The 23,182-nt window shown below is 42.6% G+C and overlaps 4 protein-coding genes and 1 long non-coding RNA gene across 6 annotated transcripts in view; 2 read left to right on the top strand and 3 right to left on the bottom strand.

The window, feature by feature from the left end:
• The window catches only part of LOC136427111 (uncharacterized), a 30,516-nt gene extending 29,040 nt beyond the window's left edge, over window positions 1–1,476 (bottom strand). For both annotated transcript variants that reach the window (XM_066415829.1, XM_066415830.1), the window contains exon 1: window positions 1,389–1,476. The gene's annotated coding sequence lies outside the window, so the exon portion shown is untranslated. The remainder of the gene's footprint in view (window positions 1–1,388) is intronic.
• A 2,323-nt stretch (window positions 1,477–3,799) lies between these two features.
• On the top strand, window positions 3,800–5,809 carry LOC136427120 (uncharacterized). The gene is made up of 2 exons (XM_066415852.1): window positions 3,800–3,972; window positions 4,135–5,809. Exon 2 carries the CDS (start codon window positions 4,166–4,168, stop codon window positions 5,381–5,383), a length of 1,218 nt encoding a protein of 405 aa, XP_066271949.1. The 5' UTR covers window positions 3,800–3,972; window positions 4,135–4,165; the 3' UTR covers window positions 5,384–5,809.
• A 1,261-nt stretch (window positions 5,810–7,070) lies between these two features.
• Window positions 7,071–11,588, bottom strand: LOC136426438 (alpha-N-acetylneuraminide alpha-2,8-sialyltransferase-like). Its single transcript, XM_066415103.1, has 5 exons — window positions 11,562–11,588; window positions 10,739–10,851; window positions 9,512–9,604; window positions 8,639–8,904; window positions 7,071–7,550 (listed from the first exon to the last, which is right to left on the bottom strand). Exons 1-5 carry the CDS (start codon window positions 11,586–11,588, stop codon window positions 7,312–7,314), a joined length of 738 nt encoding a protein of 245 aa, XP_066271200.1. The 3' UTR covers window positions 7,071–7,311.
• Window positions 11,589–11,748: 160 nt separating this feature from the next.
• LOC136427128 (uncharacterized) lies at window positions 11,749–14,049 on the bottom strand. Its single transcript, XR_010754369.1, has 3 exons — window positions 13,535–14,049; window positions 12,405–13,227; window positions 11,749–11,919 (listed from the first exon to the last, which is right to left on the bottom strand). It is a non-coding gene; the product is annotated as an uncharacterized lncRNA (long non-coding RNA).
• A 4,230-nt stretch (window positions 14,050–18,279) lies between these two features.
• On the top strand, window positions 18,280–22,655 carry LOC136427115 (uncharacterized). The gene is made up of 6 exons (XM_066415843.1): window positions 18,280–18,363; window positions 18,746–19,006; window positions 19,209–19,277; window positions 19,575–19,658; window positions 20,036–20,107; window positions 20,477–22,655. Exons 1-6 carry the CDS (start codon window positions 18,348–18,350, stop codon window positions 21,655–21,657), a joined length of 1,683 nt encoding a protein of 560 aa, XP_066271940.1. The 5' UTR covers window positions 18,280–18,347; the 3' UTR covers window positions 21,658–22,655.
• The last annotated feature ends 527 nt before the right edge of the window (window positions 22,656–23,182 follow it).

Below are 23,182 nucleotides of genomic sequence, written 5' to 3'. Positions count from 1 at the left end.
AAGTCAGAGTGACTCATAGTTCAAACTAAGATAGATAGCGGAGCTGCGACATCATATGTTGTACAAATATACTACAAACTGTCAAACTAGTGTATAAAATATATCCAGATGCTTGAATAAATAATTGTTCGTGTCACACAAAAGTGCATAACACTGACAAATCAATAATTAAAAAATCATACGGTATAATTTACTATAATGCTTTCCGGATTTGTCTTACTGTAGTACGCCGTAACGGTATCGACTCAAAATGCACTCAAAATATTGTCTAATAGTTAGCACTGGAACATTCCAGTGATAATAGGATGTGATCACTGGAAGGCCACTAACGAAATAATGTCATCGCTCGGCTTCCAGCACTAGAGAGTCACTCATCACTGGTAAATCCAGCGCGGAACCCGTGACCGCGGGACTTTCGTTACTGGTTATCTAGCGACGAGTGGCCTCCGTACTGGGTAACCAGTGATGAATGGCCTTTGAACCAGCCTTACTTGTCTGGCACCCGAGTGACGAGCGGAGATGATGTCACTAGAAGCCGAGTGATGAGCGGAATTCATTTCTGGAAACCGAGCACCGAGGCAAGATTCAGTGCTGGAATTCCAGCACCGAGGGGGCTTCATTACTGGATTAAAGCCGTTCGTCACTGGATTTCTAGTGATGAACTTTCTTTGGTGCTGGACGTCCAGCGACGACGCAATTTTGTTCACGCGTTCATTACTCGGCGCCCAGTGCGGGACCGGTGACCCGGGTACCTTTGCATCTCTGGACCTTCAAACTTACCACACTTGTAGTTTATAATACGGAGGCTGTGACAATGTAAAAAGTTTACGCAGGGGATGAAAGATTGTTGAGAAATATATCTCAGAAAAGTGCGCGCGCCAGTGTCACTTCCGGGTGGTTAGATCCGGTGACCTTTGACCTTCGTGAAATGTTACGATAATATAAATAAGCCTTTTTTTATTGCAAATAGCTTGATAGCTATAGATCAGGCCGGCCTGCAATAAATTGTGGAAAGAGGATTTACTGCATATTTGTGATTTCTGATACATCTTAGTTGTAAGGCTGAATGGTTCGTTGATAATTGAAAAGGGGCCATCTAGATCTAACTTTGTGACTTTTCCCGGAATTTCTAGATCCCATCTGTGCCATGCTGTAAAAACATACTTTTCAGCAGGTTGACCACTTCTGTACTGAAAGAAAAAGATAAACAAACACTTTTTCTTTACTTGCTCTAAAACACTACTTGGACTGAGCAGAGATGCAATTTGTGTGGGTCAATACTTGTACATACTATAAATACTTCACGGAGAATTGTGTCCTACGGACTCTTGTTAACATTTACTGTATCTACAAACACTGGTGGGTCCACACACGGTATCTTTACTCACTTCTCTCACGAATCTCCCCTGGATTTCCGCAAACTTCCTACAAGTTTCGCACCTGACCTTGTAGTGCAGTCAGCTTCCCCGTGCGGCCATCTTGGATTGGAAGAGTGTATTATTATAGGGGTGAAATTACATTAAATAAATTGAGAAAATACGACTTTAGGCAAATATAAGTAAAATAAGTACATTTGAACATATATATCTATGTTGTAGTTCAATACATAATGTTAGACATAATCGTGTTAGAACTGAAGTTTGGCTATATCACATTAAGTGAGTAGGATACACCTATATACCTGAGAAATTGGACTGTTCCATGTCCCTTGCCAGGAAAGTTTCACACACAAATAGTCCGACGTCAGGCGCGTTACCGACTCAATAATCACACCAGACGTTACACCAAGAGTCAATAACACATATGCTTTACTTTTCAACTGTATCGAATAAGAGCTATGCCAAAACATTCTGGGAGTGGTGGTCGGTTTGAAGTAACAGGTGTCAAATACAAAAGTCGTTAGCTGTGCCGCACCTACGGATTACGTTTGTAGCTTACCGTAACACATCGGTGTGATGGCTTCTTGACGCTTCAGGCTAAGGATTGAAGGTCCCTCATATACAGGGCTTTACGTCACCATCTGAAATAACAAATGCAATCAGTATTTAACGTTATAACGTTATAATGTTTATATCTTAGAACTAGTAGTGCAAGTGCAAGTTAAACTCGACATGATGAATTATTCATATACTTGTACGTAGGTTAATCATTCTGCATCCCATTGCTTGTTGTTTGCATGTGTAGTTGTAGTCTTGTAGAAGACCTTACGAAAGTCGCTGTACTGTTGTGTCAATAAAGATGGTGTTTCTTGATAAGAAAGTTGTATATTCCCTACATTACCGCTATGCTGTTACTACTAGTATACCCCAACCCTGTTCCCAACCCACATGTTACAAAATTGTTTGCAGTAACAACAACCTTTGTATTTTTCTCAGCTCGCTGTTGTCATAGTTGATGTTGCTTGTTGCCCATGGCTGGTACACGTTCACCCCCAAAATGCTGTTTTAACAGTTCTCAGATATCTTAGAAACTTGAACCCTATCTGCAAGGTTTATAGAAAATAAGATTCAGACCACACGGAAATGAAATGTTTGAAAAGTACTCTTATGTATCTCATACATACAGGACAACAGGCCAATGTGAGAGAGGAAGTGAGACAAAGAATCAGACAAGCTATTGAGTCCTGCGAAGATCTTTTAACCACTGAGAAAAGCGCAAACTAAGATGGTGTGGCGACACCACAAGATCCACAGGTCCGGCAAAGACGATCCTCTGAGGCACGGTGCTAGGAGAATGGACAAAAAAAGGGTAACATCAGAGAATGGACTCAGCCTGAGTCAGGCCTCTGGATAGCAGCAAACAGAGAAGTTTGGAGAACGGTGGTTTACAGAGTGTCTGTGGTGACCCAACGGTCAACCAGACTAAGGGACAGATGGAGATGACATGATGAGACATTATCAGGTAAATTGAATTTTTTTTTCCGAGAGACTTTGAATTTATCTCGTTTTTATGTCTGCCTGGCCAGGCCTTCCTGTGAGGGTATGGATAGCAGAATCCGTCAAAACTAGGGTGAATAATTGGCCAGGAAAGCGGTATTATACCCCTTGGTGGCCAAACTCCCCTGGCAAATTGTTTTCCGTATGAAGCTAAATTTTACTATTTTTCAGCCTGCGTAGACAGTCTGGTGAAGACTGGTGAGAAGATTCTAGTAGTGGTAGTTGAATGTGCTCGTCAATGCTGTGCTGATTGAGTAACTGATGCAGCAGAACCAATCAGGTTCTATTGATGTAGTATTTTCGTGTGGTTTTCTTATTTTTGTAACATCGTCTTTATTACACCAATATATAAAACAACACACTAAAGAATTTGTAAAAACACACGCAAGACAGGTATTAAAAAGGCTAACAATAGTATTTTGCTATTCTCCAAGCAGAGGTTTCGGTCGAGAAGGGTAGGAGTGTTCGGAATTTTGGAGACGTAAAAAATCCCTAACATTCCTACCCTACTCGACCGAAACCTCTGCTTGGAGAATAGTATTTTTGCTACCTTTAAGCTTTTAAACCCGCCCGACTGCCACTCGGCTCTCACGTTACAGCTGTAAATACCACACCGCCGCATAATCCAAGGCCACCGGGATTGTTTACCTGCCTGCGGGCACCTTTCACATTTGTCCCACCTGAATACCTGCCACGTCAATCCGTGTTAAAGGTGTGTATAGGGGAAGCAAACAATTGTACATGTATTTTTTCACGGTACTACACAACTTGCCTTGCAATCAAAGAATCATAACTCATCAGAACACGGCCATATTCTGTCCGATTGAAGCTTCGCGTGCAGTTTTAAGGCGGACGTTACCTCAGGTGTCACGCTACCCTCCATTGTTGTTACCTGTGTACAGGTGAAACCCGACCTGTCAAGTTAGAGCGCATGTGCAGTGAAAGTGATTTGCACTTTGATCCCAGCTAGTCTGCCGGAAGGGCGGCGAAGTTCGGACATTTTCTGCTTCACTACGAGAAATAGCCTGCATGGAAGGTAAGAATTTCACGTCTTCATGTCTCCATATCCCTCTTACTACTTCTATTGTCCTAGTTGGCGCCAAAGACAGTAACTTTACCACCTTACCTTTGTTTGTATAGCCTTACAACTGTGCATTGTGACACTAACCCGAAACACGCCTGTCTTCCTGTCTATTAGTATCCTCGGATATCGACAAGTTCTTGAGGCGATGATGTCTAACTCTAAGCTTTCTGCAAGGCCCAAGCCTGTGGTGCTGCTGCTCAATGACGAGTACGGGACGAGGAAGGGCGGCATATCCACCATCCACCGCGGGATGGCGTGCCTACTGGTTTCAAAAGGAGCAAAGGTCTATAGCACGGTCCTGGAAGCCACACAAGAAGACAAGAAAGATGCGGAGGCCGATGGGGTGGAGTTGATCACTCCAACAACCTTCGAGGGAGATGATAGAAAGCCAGAGCTAAGGTGGCTAACCTTTGACCACCAGAGTCATTTTCCAAAGCTTCCGCCAGGCATAGACTTCATCGTCGGCCATGTCAACGTCACAAGCCGCGCAGCACGACTGATCAGGAAGCAACGCCTTCCCCACGCCAAACTAGTCCAGGTCACCCACGTCATCCCAGAAGACGTTGCACGCTTCAAGAGTGAAGAGAAGGAGTTGAGCATCGAAGAGGAGAAAGCCAGCATTTTGGAAGACCTAGAGGATGCTGATGTGATAGTCTCCGTGGGGCCACGCTTGCATGACTACTACAAAAACGAGACAAAAAGGGAAGAGGAAGAGCATCATTACGAGTTTTTGCCTGAGCCATCTGACATCTTCAAGAAGACGCGAGTGAAATACGTCGAAACAGAAACGAAAGGGGTGCTGTCCGTCGGAAGAGTCAAGGGAGTCAAGAGGCTGAAAGGATACGATCTGTCCGCGAATGCCATGGGCAAGGTGATCAAGCTTCGACCTAACACCAAATGGCGAGCCCGCGGCATCAAGCGTGAAGATTTCTCAGAGAGCAAGGCGATCATCCAAGCCAACACCAGTAAATTCGAGTTCGCACCCTTCACCCCCTTGAAGTACAGCACTCAGGCAGATCTGTCCAAGGACATGCAACAGGCCCATGTCGTTCTGATGCCGTCTCGTGCAGAGCCATTCGGACTGGTCGGTCTGGAGGCTATCGCTGCAGGGGTGCCAGTCCTGGTCTCCCACAAGTCTGGTCTCGCCTGGTTCTTGGACCAAGATCCCGATTACGACCGCCCGATTGTGGAGATCGAAGACGACGACGAAGAAGCCGCCAAGACACTGGCCAAGCGGATCATCAAGGTGCTGAAGGATGGGAGGAAGGAGTTTGAGGCTGCAAAAAGGCTGAAGAAGAGGCTTTTGGACTCAAAGTACTGGGAAACGTCACACAACAAGTTTCTGGAGATATTTGGTCTCTAGGGCATCAGGAATTTGCCTATTACTTTGGGTCCAGATGAATAAATGTATTAGAGAAATGATGGACATCTTGCACACACAGTCTGTATGATCACCCATATATGCCATAGGGGCTATATTGTCATCCACGTTTGAAGATGAGGTTTATCTATTTGTTTTCTGTGAAGAGTTGATAGGTATGCACTGATTTGACCCTAGCCCTATTTCAATTAAATTAAATTTCCAGTCAACAATGGACATTTTGATCAATCTTAATCTAGATTCGGATCCAGAAAAATCTTGCTTAATGGCCTATGCATGATGCAGTCCTGGGTTCTTAATAGTTGGAATACTGTAGAAATGCAAAACATGATCTCTAGATGGGAAGACAGTGTTATTGTGACTGAGAGATGACTATTGGAAAAGAATAAACTCACTGTTTGTATGACACTGCCGAGTCTCTGTGGTTTTGCGTAATTCACACATCATATTGGACTTAGTTACAGTCATAGCTGCCCGACTAGCCTCGACTATATGCCAGCGAAAACCAGGATGGACCCTACTCATGTTGATAAGTGTGGTGGGTTTTTTAACGAGCACGAAAAGGGGCTCTCCTCAAACATGGAGAGGCTCTCCTCAAACCTCTTTCTTTACGTGCCATGCGAGAAGACGTCCCTTGCCAAAGCTAGCCATTAATGGTCACCTAATTAAGTTGGGTGAGGTTTAAGTCCGTGTTTGTTTAAGGCACCTGTTACACAAGATAATTGAGCGACCAAAATTGAATTTGTGCGACCCTTGCTTTCATAATTAGAACGTGATGCACGATGTAAAAGTATGATTTAATAGACATTAAAACATAAAAATTTTTGAAAAATGTTCATTATTTATCTATGAAATTCGATGAGCGACTTGTCAAATGTTTTGTCATCCAGCAGTCACAGCCTCTAGTGGAAGGCAAGTGTTACAGGCGCCCCCCTCCCCCAGCTCACCTGTTCTAAGGTCACCAAGGTCACCAGCGGCATTGTTTACCTGTCGGCGGGCGTGTTTAACCTTTGGTCCACCTGAATGGCTGGCGTAACTCTGTATCGGGGCTGTGTAAGGGGAGAACCAGTCAACCATAACGGACGATTCCGCTCTTATATAGTCTTTATCTGCAGTGCATAAACAGCTTAAGTAAAATAAATCCCTGTCCTGTGAAATACTTGTCAAAGCAATAACAAGGTCTGTCTACGCGGTGAATTATCTTGAGTTTTGGGTTCGCCAATCTGAACTTTCAGGCATCGAGAAACCCCCTGCGACAGCCTCCTGCTTGTAGGTGAGTAACACCTTTTTGATGCAGTGCGCATGTGAAGTGAAAGTAAACGAACTTAGGTGTGGCAAGCTCCGAAACTGAAGAGAACGTGCGACTTCGCTACGTGGACATGGTAAGTACAAAAGACTTTATTTAAATGCAACAATCCCCACAATACGAAAATAGGTAAATATCTAAACGACTGCTTTCACATTAGAAAAAATACCGAAACTAAAGATTAAACCAACTCGATTATAACTGTTACGCTATATCAAAATGAATGCTAGCCCTTATTGTATTGTAGTAATTAGGATGTTAAGTTTTATTCTATACTTCTACTTTCTATTATGTTTACGAATTATTGCCATACTTTGTACCATGTACAATTGTCATGCAATGAAGTTCTTCTTCTTCTTCTTGTTTTGACAAAGATGTTCAAAATAAAATACAAATTATACAAAATATGACAACATTTGCATAATTAGTGAGCTCAAGCTATTTATCCGATTTTTTTATGAACAAATTATTTCAATCGAAGACCGTGATAACTACTTTTACACGTGATAATTTTTGCAACAAAGGTATCACATTATTTCACTATATGACAATTTTCAAAACCTCTACATCGTACGTCTAGTCTTTGACTATAAGTTAAACATATCTAATGGTAGACATTGTCTTGTCGCTGACACGCAGTTGTTGTCAGACGGAGAACTCCAGTGTTGTGGAGACGCTGAAGTTGTCTGAACTCATCGGGCACACTGTGCGCGTTTGTGGGGAGGGCGTTGTCGTAGTAGTGCTCGGTCAGACGCGCGCTGTTCCTGTCGGCGTGGAAGGGCCAGAAGCCGTACAAGCGCACCTCCTCACACATCTGCATGGCGGCACTCAGCAGAACCAGTCCTGAACGGAAGGGCGAAATAAGAAATGGTTGACATTGTTCTACGTCAAAATTTGCAAAAAATATCATGGAAATCCGTCGGTCCTTTGTTTAGTTATTCTCCTAAGAAGAACAATAACGCCTCTGCAGTTCCAGAGGAAGCTGCCAGGGGGACCAAACCTACAACTCTTTTTCAGTACATCCCACGCTATCTGCCACCTGAAAAATCAAGACCATAGCACGTCCAGGTCAAAAGATACAAAAACTGAAGTTCTGCTGCAGTACCAAGGTCACATACCAGGAGCCCAAAATCGACCTTGAATTTTGGCTTCCCAACACTTGCCCGCCCACATGCCAAATATCATTGTAATCAATCAAGAGGTTCTTGAGTTCTACTGACTACAGTATTCCGGACAAACACACAGACAGACACACCCAAAACTATATCTCCATTTTTCATGGAGATGATAAATGTTTTCACATAATTCGTATATGGCTGCATTAATTCCATTCTTCTGCGGCTGGGCTTCTTGTGTGAGCAGCTAGTGCCACAGGCAGTGTTAGCTACAAATTAACTCAATCAAATCAAGTTACTACATTTAATTGAATGAAATGCATTGTACAGTCAAACGTGTCCGGCCAACCAACCGGCTGGCGCAGCTAACCACGCCCAACCGCCCCCCAGTCGAGTCATGAGCCACACTTTGAGTAGCACATCGTCATGTCTGATTTCTAGACCCTCTTGTCTAGAGTAACCACCCATAGTTAGTCACCAATACTTTCTCCTCAGTCCCTTGAGAGATTGACCGGTATGGGGTGTCCCTGTGGTGTAGTGTTCTGCGCTTCTGTCACTCACCACATCTGGTTCAAATTACTTGGACCAGAAGGCTCGAGTTCGTTCCCGGGTAGGACACCTCTGGACAAGAAGCGCATTGAGTCATACCAAAGACTTTATAAAAATGGCACATACTTCTGTTAAACACACTTTCCTGCCAGTGGACTAGCCCCCTGCTGCAGTGATTGCACCACAGTGTGGCCCAGGGCTATGAAACGGAGATGGACACCGTCCTACACAGCTTATGGTGTGGGAGGATTTAAACTAACTTAATACCTGAAGATGGTCTTTTATCCCCCAAACCATTCTCTCTCCAGAACGACTGCGTGGTTCTGACGAAGTCCGGATGAGGGAAGATGACTTCGTTCCTTGCATTATGATCTTGCAGAACCTGGCGTGTTAAGAAGGCAATCTTCACGGACCAAGAATTGAAAAAGGCTGGTATCAAGAGGTAGCTGTCCCCATATGCTGACAGGTCCCGCACAAAGGCATCAACGTATTTAGTCTTAGTGGAAGATGTGGTGTTTGCAAAAGTGTGGTATCTGGAGAGAATTAAAGAAGAAGGAATCACTCTGGTGATAGAGAACTTTTTAACACAGTTGATATTCTAGGACTGCAAGTCTTGTCTTTTTTCGTTTAGCGATTGCTCAATAACCGGGAAAAAGGTGTTAGTAGTCTAGCTCAAAACCAGATAAAAACCACTGGACAAAGCATGCAGATATTAATTTTCATATCTGACCAGTCCTCGTAGTAGCAAGTGGAAGATACAATTTGTACTTCAGATGGGGTCGTGTGTCGTAACGGCAGGATTTTCGACTTAGAACCAGGGGTCCCGGGTTCGAATCCCTGACTATATCTCCTGCCCTTTACAATTTTTTTCACATTTTCTCACATTTTACATTCACATTTTCTTGGGTCACGTTTTAGGGTTGTGCGATTTCACATAATGGATTCACATTTTTGAAAGGGTCGCATTTTTTCACATATAATAACATTTCGCGATTCACATTATGAAAAAAAATCACATTTTGGGTCTCACATATTTACAATCGGATTCACATTATGTCACGTTTTCTTGGAATTTTGCAGCAAATTCACATAATTTTCACATGTATGCACCTGGTAGTGTTGAATGAGACAAAAACGCACCTGTAAAGAATTAATGTCGGATTTATGGTGATAAGGCTTGTTTTCTTCCCAATGTCCGTCAGATGTTCATCGTACATCGGAGCCATGTTGCACCTGAAAATTGTTAGAACAGAAAGTAAATGTAATGTCTTCAAAGTCACATTCAGTATGCAATAGTTTATGTAATACAAAACAGATCATACAAACTCAATTGTATGCACTTATTCGTTTGTATGTATGTATGCATGTAGTAGACCTTACGAAAGTCGCTGTGCTTTTGATGTGTCAATAAAGATCTCTCTATAACATTATAACTGCCATTGATAAATTCTTTACCGAGTCAGACTTTTCAGATCCAAAATCTTTCGTAGCATATGCTATTTGAAACTCTTTCAATAATAATTCATCCATTCCGTTGTATTCATTTTTTTTTATTACGTTATATTCTATCTGATGTCTAAATGTCATCGACCTGACGTATATAACTATATGACTGGTTTTCATACGTTGTAGGGCAAACCAAGGACGTGTTTCGGTGGCGTAAATCGTTTTGATACATTTCAATTAGACCTGCTGAAGACAACTAATGATTCTGAAATCCTCTCAATGGTTCAACACGTATGCATTTCTTATGTGGGAACGTTACACATTGTAGCCCTAACCCTGTACACGAAGACATTTGAATAGACTGCTCTATACCACTAGGACGAGATAATACTGTAAATGACATTGACATAGCGGCAGGAAAATATTGGGATTGGGGGAAATGGAGAAGGTCACGGCACCTAATTTTAACGGTGGGAGCAAACTTTACTGCCTGAAATATGAGTGACCAAATATTTGTGTTGATGAAATTTAGCTGTTGACTAGTGACTGTTAAATCAGCTAAAATTACAGTTAACAAATCAAGAACTACAATACTGGGATATTTGACAACAGACGCATTCGTTGGATTAAGGAGGCAGTATGGATCAGGAAGTCATCACCAGTGATGAACCGAGACGAGGGGGGATACAAGCTCAGCCATATTTGGGATTACGTTCTCGCCACAAAAGCGCCACATACATTGGCTACTTATAGCCGTGAGAAGCAGTACTCCAGTCAGAAGCTCTGAAGAAGGTGTCTGACAGACACCGAAACGTCAGCAGGTGAGATTACCTGGTTGTGTTAAAAGAAACTCAAATATCCTATGTTCTACCAACCTGATGAAATTATTTTCGGAACTACAGTACTCCCTAAATATCTCACCTGAACACAAACTCAGAGGCGTCTATCTCTTCCCCACAGCCGCTTCCTTTCAGGATCCCGCCGTTCCCAGCAACACTGCACGTCTGGAACTTTTTTGCCTTAAACGGACTTTCCTGTGAAGAAATAAAAAGTATTTTCAGACACGCACGTGTCTCTCTTTCACGCATCAAGAGCATCATTGCTGTCTTTCAGCACAATAGATATTTATATAATTTCAGAATTTCAGTGAGAAAGATTATATACATGTATTACCAAACCGTTAAGTAAGTAAGGATGATATGTTCTGCAATTGGAGCGAAATGCCATCTCCATCAGGGCTACGTCCATACATATTTAATCTGACCCTCTGCTAGAGACACGTAGCCATATGGGCACGTGACCAAAGAGTGATTCATCCATGATGAAGACCGTAGGCGCGGTTGAATGTTTTGTAAGTTTTCTTATTTTATTTCTATCGCGTTTATCAAAACAGACCGACGTTTCTTGCGTTGACGAGATATGCGTCTGAACAGTGCAGTGCGAATAATTACTGTCCATACGAAACGATTATTCATTACCTGTTACACTGCCCTACATATACTTACCAGCGTTCAGTCCTCCTCGGCAAGCTTTCTGGGATCCTTGAACAGATAGTCAATTTCAACACCATCTCTGATAATGCCAAACAACTTTTGATTTTACGTGGCAGTTCCATTATTTCTTCTAGTATGAACTGTAGTATTATGTTAGCTGTTCATGACTATGTCATACCAACCAAACGCTTTTAGTTATATGTGTGTTATTTTACTTTCTTTTCCGCTGGGGGGGGGGTGTTCGGACTCACTTCAACTAGTTTACCCCTGTCATTCATGTTTTAGTGTGTTGTCAAACATCTTATTTTCCATACTGTACAAGTGGCGGCTATGATATAAGTTGTGTACAACTTGAGTAGGCCGCCAATTTGTCTTTGTTCATGTATTTGATTCTTCTTTGAATAAAAAATAATTAGAATAAAATAATTAAAATAAAATAATTACTTTAAACCAACCTTGGGAAATAGGTTGAAAACGCTGGATGACACTTTGATTTTCGTGGGCTTCAACGATGGCACCAAAGTCTTCAAGATCGCGTTCATAGGAGAATTCTCTTGTGTGGTCAGAAAGTTCCCGTTGTCAAGGCGAGTGTCGTTTATTAGTTTCCTTCTGAATTGTGAATTTAAGGAAATGATTAAGGTGCTACCAAAACATAATCTAATAGGGGTGAATACAAGATGCCAACCGTTCACCGGATAGTCTCTGCTAATACAAGAACAAACAGTAGCCAAACCCTTCACGGGTTATAGACAATTACGTATGTTTAATCTAGTTTAGCCGCTTTTATACCTATTTTGTACCCTTTTATGAACTAGTATGTTATTTGGAATTAGCCTTAGGGCAGGAATTTGCAATAAACGTATTATTATGTAGGAGCAATGAGGTTTAATTTAAGCCATTTACGTTCTATCCTAGAGGATAGAACTAGACCTAGGTTTGATTTAAACCTCCTTGGTAGGAGGGACCCGCTTTATGTAACATCTTTAAATACTTGCCACGGTGTCTTTAACCGACCAAGATGGCGGGCACTAAATTACGTCATAACCACGTGTCTACAAACACTATGAATGGCGTCCATGGAACGTGACTCTTACCGAAACAAGTCCGCAGCTGATTTGTTGTAGATCCATTCAGGAGCTTCCGTCGGGATGGACTGCACGAATTTCTGGTCTGCCTGAAACTTTTCCAGAGCAGCGGACTCATTCGGTGTGTGGCGATTGACGTAATTCATATCCGACGATGGCCTTCATGAATAAACAAAAGTTTGATGATTTAAAAGTTTGAATGTTTAGATGTATAGAAACCCCACTGTGCTCATTCTGTCATAAAGAGGATTCCAGCTACAGGCTACTCCGAACCCCGGAAGCACAGTCATGGGAAGGTCCTAGTCTCTACCAGACTAACCGCGCCGGCTATAGGGAGAAGATTTGCCGGGAGACTTTGGCCATGGAAGTTAACATTCGCAGCCGCAGTTAGTCTGTATAAAGTCGACGAGAATGAAGGCAATAAAATTAATCCGCTCATTTTCTGTACAAAGGCAGTAGCTTTAGAGTTTAGATCATTCAAGCCGTAAATCAATTAACGCGCGGTTGCATATTTGACCCTATCTCCGTAGCCGACTCCCTTCATAAAATTGACTCTATTTTGGCCAATTTCTACTATTTTCCCAGCGACCCGCGGAGGCTGGTATAGCCTGAGGCTTTACGTGCCCTACCTTCCCTTAGCGCTGGTGCTGTTTAGTTTGCTGTGTCCCTGCCTTCCCCTAGCGGTGGTGCTGTTTACTGTGGTCCACTTCGGTTGGTGACGACGACTGACGGGTTCTGACGTGTACGCCAGCAGGGAGATCACTGCTGACAGAAATAACGACAGCACGGCACAATACTTGCGTCGTCTCATGTTTCTTCATTCCACAAAGTACTAAGGTAAGAAACAGAATAAGATTTCTTACGTAAGTACTGAGACAAATCTAGATTTTTCCCAGGTTTAAAGTTCGCGGCTGTAATGATTCTGTAGTACTGTACTAAGCAGAAAAAGCAGTATGTACCATTTTAAAAGTCTTTGGTATGACCTGGACGGCCTGGCAGGCCATCACGACCTGCCGTGTACAAGGCGAACACTCTACCCACTCGGCCATTGCACCGGTTATTATTGTGTCAGCAGGTAGAGAAAATAACCGAGAAGACACGGAGCGATAGAAAAACAAAAACATGAAGAATTTTCCTACCGTCTGCTTTCAAAGGATTAAATGAAGTGAGTTGACCTCCCGCGGGCCCTCCCCCCAGCTGAAGCCCTGACTGCTGTCGTAGCGCAGCCTCAACCAGGGTCGACTGTGGCTGATAATAACACCTCGTCCAACAACATTTCATGCCCCGGGGGGACAATCCGGGGGGACAAACCTCAAATCACCATGGATAGTCTGAATATCAAAGAAAGGTTTAACGTCAGCTGCTTTTAAAAGATACTAGCTATCGTGTAAGTTAGAAACACATGATGAAGTACGCGGTGTCGAATTACATATGAAATGCGTCATGCACGACGATTCCGTGCAACTTGTTGTTACTGGTTCAGGAGTTTATTTTGTTATGTCGCTGGACGTAAACCTTTTTCATTGTTTTGTATAAAAGAGAGAGATGGCTAAGGATCATACTTATGACGTTCTTTGTTGCTCATGAGAACAGGCTTTGGCATAATACACCGCGACATGGGGACATGACCCAAACTGGACGTAAACTGCTCCCGCACGTAATTAGGACACGTCACGTTACCCAAACCTTACGTATAGCGCATGTGTACGCGATACTGTAAAATGGGAAATGTTCGCGGTAGTTTTATACAGCAGAAGCCACTTCAATGCACATCGGATAAACGTTTCCGTTTAATTGCACCGAATCCACATATCCCAAACCGGTTTCCATTCACTGCATGGTTAGTGACTCCGCATATCTGCACGGAGCATTGTCACCAATGCCGGATAACTGCACCAAAATATAAAAAACAATCCTCGACATGTCAACTAAAAAGGTGCGCTAAAAATCGATGCAGTAAAATGAGAAATGTTCGCGGTAGTTTTGTATTCGAATTCCACAGCGAATTTGAGATCATCTGTCCGCCTACCAACTTGCTTAAACCGCGAACTCAAAACCACCACGAAGACTTGATTTTTCAGTTTCAGTTTCTCACAGTATTGTGGGCGATCAGTCATGGCTGCTGGATGGTTTTCATCAAGCCATATACAGTAGAAGCCACTTAATTGCACCTCGGATAAACGCACATTCCATTTAACTGCACCGAATCCCAAAATCCCAAACCGGTTCCCATTCACTGCATTGTTAGTGACTCCGCATATCTGCACGGCGCATTGTCACCAATGCCGGATAATTGCACCGAATACGCTGGCAAATGGGGTGTGCAGTTAAGCGGATTCTACTGTACATGTAATCGGCGGCAAAGTCAACATTTTATGGCTTCACTATCAGACTGTATTACTAGCGATTTGATACTTTCTGTTGACAAAGTTACAGAGGAGTTTAGGTTTGTGCCATATAATCAAGAGGAAAACGGCGTTATAATCTATGATGATTTCTGGTTTTTAACCACACAAAACAGACACAGTTTGATGTGAAGAGGTGTTTAATTAATGGGATAACTTCTCAAGTAGTAAGCGGTAACGCAACCCCGCTGCTTCGCCATCTGGATCAAATTCCGTGGATCCTAGGGCCCGCGTTCGATCCTAGGGGTCGACTCGAGCTCGGTCATGTTGTAAGGGATTGCATTCGTCATTTTGGATTGTGACGTAAAGCCGGCGGCCCCGTGTCTGAGAGAGCTTCGGGCGTAAGCCTCAAGTGTGAATCCTCTGCACGTAAAAGAACCCAACACACTTATCGAGAAGAGTAGGGGTGACCCGGTGTGCTTGGCCAAAAACGCGAGCCGTGGCGAAGCCGCATTGCACTACCACTAGCTACTTGAAAAATTATCATGCTTCACCTCAATTGAGGATGACTGCTTTACCTTTCTTGTGTTCGGACCCTTTTCCACTAGACAGCTATGGTTGAGCAGCCAAACTTTAATTTGTGTGACCCTTGACTTTATAATCGGGATATGATGCACAATGTAAACGTATGCTTTAAAAGACAATAAAACATATAGAATTTTTAAAAAAATCGTTCTTTCTAAATGAAATTCGTTGAGCGATCTGTCCAATGTTATGTCACCCAGCGGTAGCAGTCTGTTGTGGAAAGCGAATGCTACAAGTGCCCCCCCCCCCCCCCACACACACCAACACCCCGACCAATCAAACCACGTGAATCGCATTGAAACTCAGATTCGTATCAGCCATTTTCCGACAAATCGCTTTCTAACTTGCGTTAACGTCTACATCTGACCAAACAAACTCGCCAGTGAGATGGTGGAAGGTGTCAGCTTCCAAAAGACGTTTTCAGATTGACAATTTTCGCACTTTGGAAGTGATTGAATCCGCCCGCGATTTAACGTTTAGAAAAAAATAGCTTCTACTACTTTTCTCTACCAAAGTAATTTTTCTACCAACTCACCCGCTCTAAGGTGGTGTGTTACGCCTAATGGCGGTTATACCGGCTATATAGATACAGATATAGATACAGAAGGTCACCAGCGGTCTTGTTTACCTGTCGGCGGGCGTGTTTAACCTTTGATCCACCTGAATGGAAGGCGCCAGTCTATATCGGGGCTGTGTAAGGGGAGAACCAGTCAACCATAACTGACGATTCCGCTCTTATATAGTCTTTATCTGTAGTGCATAAACAGTTTAGTACAGATAAAAAGCTGTATTTGTCAAAGTACTTTTAAGGTCAGTCTATGTGGTCAAATTTCTTGCGTTTTGGGTTCATCAATCTGAACTTTCTGGTGTCGAGAAAGCCTCTGCCACAGCCACCTGCTTGTAACGTTAGGCGAGTAACAACGTTTTGATGCAGTGCGCATGTGAAGTGAAAGTAGACGGTTAAGTTTGGCGAAGGCGTGGAAAGCTCTGAAACTGAAGAAAACGCGTGTCTTCGCTACTTGGCCGTGGTAAGTACAAATTCCTCTATCTTTTCAATCTAATTAGACGTTAGAAATTCCTCCAATGATTGTAAAAGCCCATTCTCATCCCATACGACACACTGTTCATTGTGCTTGTCGAAAAGAGCTAGGGGAATTTCCCTGTACAATGAACCTGTAAATACTGGACATAGCGTCTGTCTTCTTTGTCATCACAATTCGAAGATTAGCCAAACCTTTAACTGAGTTAATTGAGCAGACGTACGTGTACTTTATGATCGCTTTCACTTTCACGTGTTTGTGTGGACTAGCGCGGGAACGCGGCACCCAAAATGGCGGATGTTGAATGGTACCGCGTGTAGTCGACAGGAAAATCCCGTGTAAAGTACGGCACGGCAATGCCACACAGTCTCACATACTCGGTCCTCCGGTAGATCAACTTTCCACCGAATCACGCTGTCCAGATATTGAGAGTAGTTTGGCGCCGCGTGGTGATATTCTTGACAAAAGGAGTTATAAAAAGATAATATATTAGGGACGTTCTTTTGATTTCAGCGGTCGTGCGAAACCCTATTGTCTGGCTACAGCATTGACGTTGAGAAAGTATCAGATCCGGACAAATCAGAAATCATCTGAACGACCAGGATCGTGGAAATATGTCAAAATTCCTCCTGTTTGTTTGGTGGTGACTGCACTACATATCCCCGTTACAGGTTGTGATCATGTTTATCATTAAATGACCGATCAAGTCAGAGTTTACCTGTTATTAGGTGGCGTTTAAAAATATTGCTAGTGTGCCAATGGCCAAACAAGCCAACAATGAACTAGGTGAACACATTCAAACAGGAATAAGCCTGTAATTGTACACCTCGTGTTTAGGTTTCACGGCCGTGCCACCGGCACTGTTTACCTGCGAGCACCTTTCACCTTTGTTAACAATGGTCTTTATTTAGTTAGTATTTCGCGGGCATTATCGTCCTTTTGTTGCGTTTGAATGAATGACGTACCTGTCTGTATCATGGGTGCCTAAGAAGGGAACCAATCAATTAAAGCTGTTAATTCTATGATGAATCACCAAGTCTTTGCCATCTGCGAAATAAAAATCAACAAGGACCAAACTCCACTTACGAAAACCCGAACAAGTTTGGACAATGTAAACATTCCTGTGAAAATGTTGACACCGGTGTTATGTCAGGTATCACGATAACCCCCTCGTTGCCCTCTGTTTATAGGTAAAAGCTTCCCGCCCTTTTAGAGCGCAGGTGCAGTGAAAGTAGCAAGTTGCCATTCCGACTTTGATCCCCAAAAGTCTTGCATGAGAGAGGTGAACGGCAACGAAGACCTGCAACTACATGTAGCAGAAATGTTCACATGGTAAGTTATGGATCATCGTCATTTTCAATGTAAAGTTTTGTCTTATCCTTGTTAGTACTTTGTAGATTCTGCGTTCGTTAACAGAGAAAGGCAGTTTGTCTGGTGATCTTTCGTCTAGGTGCAGTCAGGTATTGACTCATCGCGATATCGTTATACGAAAATGAAACAGCAAAGACCCAAACAGTCGTGTTTCAATGTGGACTCTAGTATAGCACTACTAGTAATTGGCGTGTATCCAGGTGCAACGCAAATCCATGGTATAAAATGGTACTAGAATCAAGGTTATGTCTTTGTTCTATCAACATAACATAACTAGACTGTGGAACGTACACCATGTCCACCATAACCGTCCATTGTTAACATATCAACATAGCGATATTCAACTACCCTCATACCTGTACAGGCCCTACTTTCCCATTGATGAAACTGTATTATTCATTCGTTTTTTCGTTTGACACTATTCCATGTATATAAGAAAATCGTATGATAAATAAGAAATAGTAATTTCAATGTACAGGAATCAAATGTTCGCATGTGAAACACTGTAAAAACCGTGTGCCATACTTAATAATGTTCTACTTTCTCTCTAAACCATAGATCTGTCAGCGTTTTCATCTATCAAGTGGCCGAGACTGAACAAGAACACGTGAATGATGTCTGACGAAGGTGAGACAATATATTATTTTGGAACACTGACATACCTTACTTTGGTACATGATCTTCTAAATATTCAGACATGTTAGCAATCTTAGAGAACAAAGAGTTCTATTCTCAAATTGAAATCTTTGCAAATTGAGAATGCGTTGTAGCTTGCTAGATAGTTATCTACCTTTACACAATCATAGAAAATAGTCGCTTACGTAAATAAACCACATACAACTCAAACGAAGATATTTCTTTATCATACACTTTCAATGAAAACACGACAGTCGAATTTTGACTACACCAAGAGAAATATCGGGTCATTTCGCCCCGCTTCAGAGGTTGGTATTGAATGGTGACCGTAGGGAGATTTGACGACTTCCCTTCCATTTACTTCCCTTTTTAGGCATTCCGTTTAGATACGTCTTCTACATCAAGGAAAAAGCCTGCAATAGTTGGAAGGATCTGGCCGGCTTTCTTGGCTTTGACCCCCCAGCAATCATCAACATCAAAGGCAGAAACCCAGATGACTCCTCTCGGCTCGGAGACGTCCTGGGGGAGTGGCAAGCGCGGAAGGGAGACAAGGCGACTATTGGCAAGCTGATGGAGGCTCTATCTGAGGCAAACCTGGAGGGGGTGGTGGACGGACTAAAGAAAAAGTTCCCTGGTATGTATATATATATATATATATATATTGCTTCATTTTCCGGTGTAATAAAGGCAATCACCCAGGGCGATCGTGATTAATTAGAGAAAAAGCAAGTCTAGCTAGCTAGTCTAGTCACGAATACTGCACAATTAGTAGTAAATATTTGATAGCGAAGTGCCTGTGATCTTAACATTTCCTTTTATTCCTAACGTTTTAACAGACTTGAAAAAGGAGCCGATGCCTCAACCCGGACCCTTAGAAAAGGCTATGAGGGAATTCAAAGCTGCAGGTAAATTTCTCTTGAGATTTAACTCATGCCTATCAGCAACTGTAAAAAAAGAATACAATTTCCATTTAGATACTTAATCTATTGTCCAGTTATATTTAAACGACAACTACTATTTGCATATAGTATTTGCATTTCCAAAATTATATCCAGTTGTTTCAGTAACTGTTTTTTTGGCGTACTATTTGCATATTCGTCATTTATCATTGGATAATACGGTCTTGATGTTTTTCACACAATACAATGATCCCCAGTATATTCTGGGAGTATAACCAATTATCTGCACACTGTCCCCGGCAGGACTACCAAGAAAACCTGGCGGCAGTACCGGGGCGGGGGCACATGCTGAGACAGCAACGTTTGCCAAAAGACGTCGCTCAAGTGGTAAGGATTCCCAGTCAAATATGTACATTATTCAATGAAGAATGAGTCACACACACACACACACACACACACACACACACACACACGTGTACACACACAATGAAATCTTAGTTCTATTTGTTTTAGTTGGCTGTTACAACTACTTTCTCTTGGCAAAATTTCTAAAACGCTTAGCGTAATTTTGTGGTCAGCGGAACAGCATTAAAAACATAAACTGACTTTTTCGACCAGTGTAAAAGACCCGACAGCAATGTAAGAACAACAAAAGTTAGTAATATGCAGCAAAGCACCTTTTCTAAGATTGAGAGTGGGCCGTTATCAGCTTGATCAATATCTTTCAACAGATTACTAACGCTAAACTTACACCTTGTCTTCAGCCGGTGCAGCAGCAGAACCTGGCGGCAGTGGTGCTGGGGCGGCAGCGTCTGCCAAAAGACGTCGGAAGAGCGGTAAGGGTTATTTGTCACATATGTCTTTATCTTACAAAATCTGTCATCTTTTTGTCCCTCTGTCCTGTTATTGTCAATAAAACTCAATTTGATGGATCTTAGCCATTTATTAGCAACCAGTAACTAACTGGAAAGTGGCGACGATGACGATGATAAGTAACCTTCCCATTACTGTCACAATACCACGAGACGCTGTACTTATCATTAGTCAATAAGTTTCCTCGGGATAGTGCTTTTATAAAACTTTTATCATGACATCAGTAGATATAAGAATATGAATATCAATGTCTGGAAACGTATCGTAAGCTTTGAACGGACAGTAGGGATGATTTTGTTTTTGAAACTTTGTTTGCTTTTGGATGTTTAAAGGTTCTGGCTCCAAGCCTGTGGTGCTGATGATCAATGACGAGTACGGGACTAGGAAGGGCGGTATATCTACCATCCACCGCGGGATGGCGTGCCTACTGGTTACAAAAGGAGCGAAGGTCTACAGCACAGTCCTGGCCGCCACACAAGAGGACAAGGACGATGCGACTAAAGATGGGGTGGAACTGATCTTCCCAACGACCTTCAAGGGAGACAAGAGGACACCCGGCCTTGATTGGCTAACCTGGGACCACCGGAGTCGTTATCCAAACCTTCCGTCAGACATAGGCTTCATCCTCGGCCATGTCAACATCACAAGCAGCGCAGCAAGGCTGATCAAAGAGCGCTTCCCTGACGCCAAGGTCGTCCAGGTCACCCACGTGATCCCAGAAGATGTCAGCCACTACAAGAGTGATGCCAAGGTGCTGACCATCGGAGAAGAGTGTGACAGCATCCTGGAAGACCTCAAGCATGCTGACGTGATATTCTCGGTGGGCCCATTGATGTATGACTACTACAAAATGCAGACAAGGCAAGTAAAACCCCATTTCGCGTTTTTGCCGGAGCCGTCTGACATCTTCAAGAACACGCAGGTAAACTACGTCGACACGGAAATTAAAACTGTGCTGACCGTCGGCAGAGTCTTGGGCGTGGAGAGGGTGAAAGGTTACGACCTGGCCGGGAAGTCCATGGGCAAGGTGATCGACCATCTACCCAACACAAAGTGGCGAGCCCGTGGAATCACTGCTGAAGATTTCCCAGAAAGCAAGGCAATCATCCAAGCCAACGAGAAGAAGGGTAAGTTCACCCCCCTGAAGTACGGCACCCAGGAAGATCTGTCCAAAGACATGCAGAAAGCCAACGTCGTTCTGATGCCGTCTCGCGCAGAGCCATTCGGACTGGTCGGTTTGGAGGCTATCGCTGCAGGGGTGCCAGTCCTGGTCTCCCACAAGTCTGGTCTCGCCTGGTTTCTAAGGAGCCAAGATCCTGAGTTCGACCGTCTGATCGTGGAGATCGAAGACGACGACGAAGAGGCTGTCAAAACCCTGGCCAAGCGGATCATCCAGGTTCTGAAGGATGGACGCCGGGAATTCCAAGCCGCAAGGAGGTTGAAGGAGAAGCTGCTGGCATCCAAGTACTGGGAACCGTCACACGCAAAGTTTCTGGAGGCATTTGGTCTGTAGGTTACCAGATGCAGAACTTTGCCTGGGATGCTTTCTTATCTGTATGCCCAATGTGATATGTAACTGTATACTTGCTACCATAAGTGTGGGTTAGAATTGAATTCAATATGTTCTGATTGTTTAATTTGTTAGGGTTGAAACAGCAGTTTGGAATACCTTGCTTTTGCTTACACAGAAAAACGCTTAATCACCATGTATTGTGCACACACCTTGCTTTCGGGAACTGTTACATCATCACATTTTGTGCACATCTCATATTTTTGTAACAATTAGGTTATCACATCCTGTGCACACCTAACTAGTAAGTAAGTTGCTCATACAATTATAAGCTTGGCTTTTCTTAACAGATTACTTCAAACAGTGTTATAGGAAATCACAATTGTTGTGTAGTCAATGAAGAATTATCAAACAATCTACTGTTAAGCTCAAAATATTATTGAAGGCATAATTACAATTATTTGAAATTTGTCTCATAACCCCTCATGTACTGTAGAAAATAGAAATTTGTAGGATATGTCTGACCTCAGTCACCAAGTCAATGTTTGATGATATATAAGATCTTTTTTACAACATTCGTAAGAAACCATCATGTTAGTTCATAGTTGGATTTTGTATACAGACAAACAGATAACATCCTCTAATGTCAATGTACAGTGCTCCATAATCTGATTACCCATAACATAGAGGTTGTGTTTGCACCAGTTTTAGTGATCAGTTTGTTTACGTTTGCTGGTTTGCTGTGGACAATAATGTTTGTTAATGACATGTGGTCATTATTGGATAATAGGTTGTTTTTTTCCTGAAGGTGAAGATATGAATTTTAGGACATTTTGGAAGTAGATTAGGACACAGAACCCTTTGGGAATGATGTAGTTTTAAGTAGGTCTGATTAATTGGAAGATGGAAAAGAAATGATGTAATCTTTAAATCTCTCTCCAGACAGCAATAATTATTGTGAAGGGATTTATTTGTAATGAATAAACACGCTGCTTGCATAATACTGTCTGATCTTCAGTTTTATGTACCCAACACATTGTCAATTTCGTAAACACTTTTCCCTTGAATTACTTTCCAACAATGTAATAAGATATCTAAAAATCACATACACATCGCAAGTACAAATTGTAGGTTTCAATGTCTTCAGGACAGTTGCTACCAAAGTCAATGCTGACTCGTTTTTATTTAGAAAGCCTGGTGGACTTTCCCAACGTAATGTTGGGAATAACAGTATCGTTAAATATCAACCAATCAATGCTAAAGATGCTGAATTGATTTTTTCAGACAATTAATATCCCAACCAAATAGGTCGAAAGCAATTTCCAGTGTCAAAATGGTATAAAAACGGCAAGAGAAATAGAAGAAATCCACCACACATGTTTCACACCGCCACAGTCTGCAGGGTTGCGGTGCATTTGAACACATACCTGTGCCATAACTGACATACTGAATATAGCACCAATGCTTTTCATCTATGATGTAAAGATAAACCTTAAAGATGTGCATGGCATGTGGACGTCACTGTTGA

Source organism: Branchiostoma lanceolatum, chromosome 2 (assembly GCF_035083965.1).
Source record: "Branchiostoma lanceolatum isolate klBraLanc5 chromosome 2, klBraLanc5.hap2, whole genome shotgun sequence".
Classification (NCBI taxonomy): Eukaryota; Metazoa; Chordata; class Leptocardii; order Amphioxiformes; family Branchiostomatidae; genus Branchiostoma; species Branchiostoma lanceolatum.
Note: the sequence above shows the minus strand (reverse complement) of the source record. Positions and strands in the feature narration are given on the sequence as shown.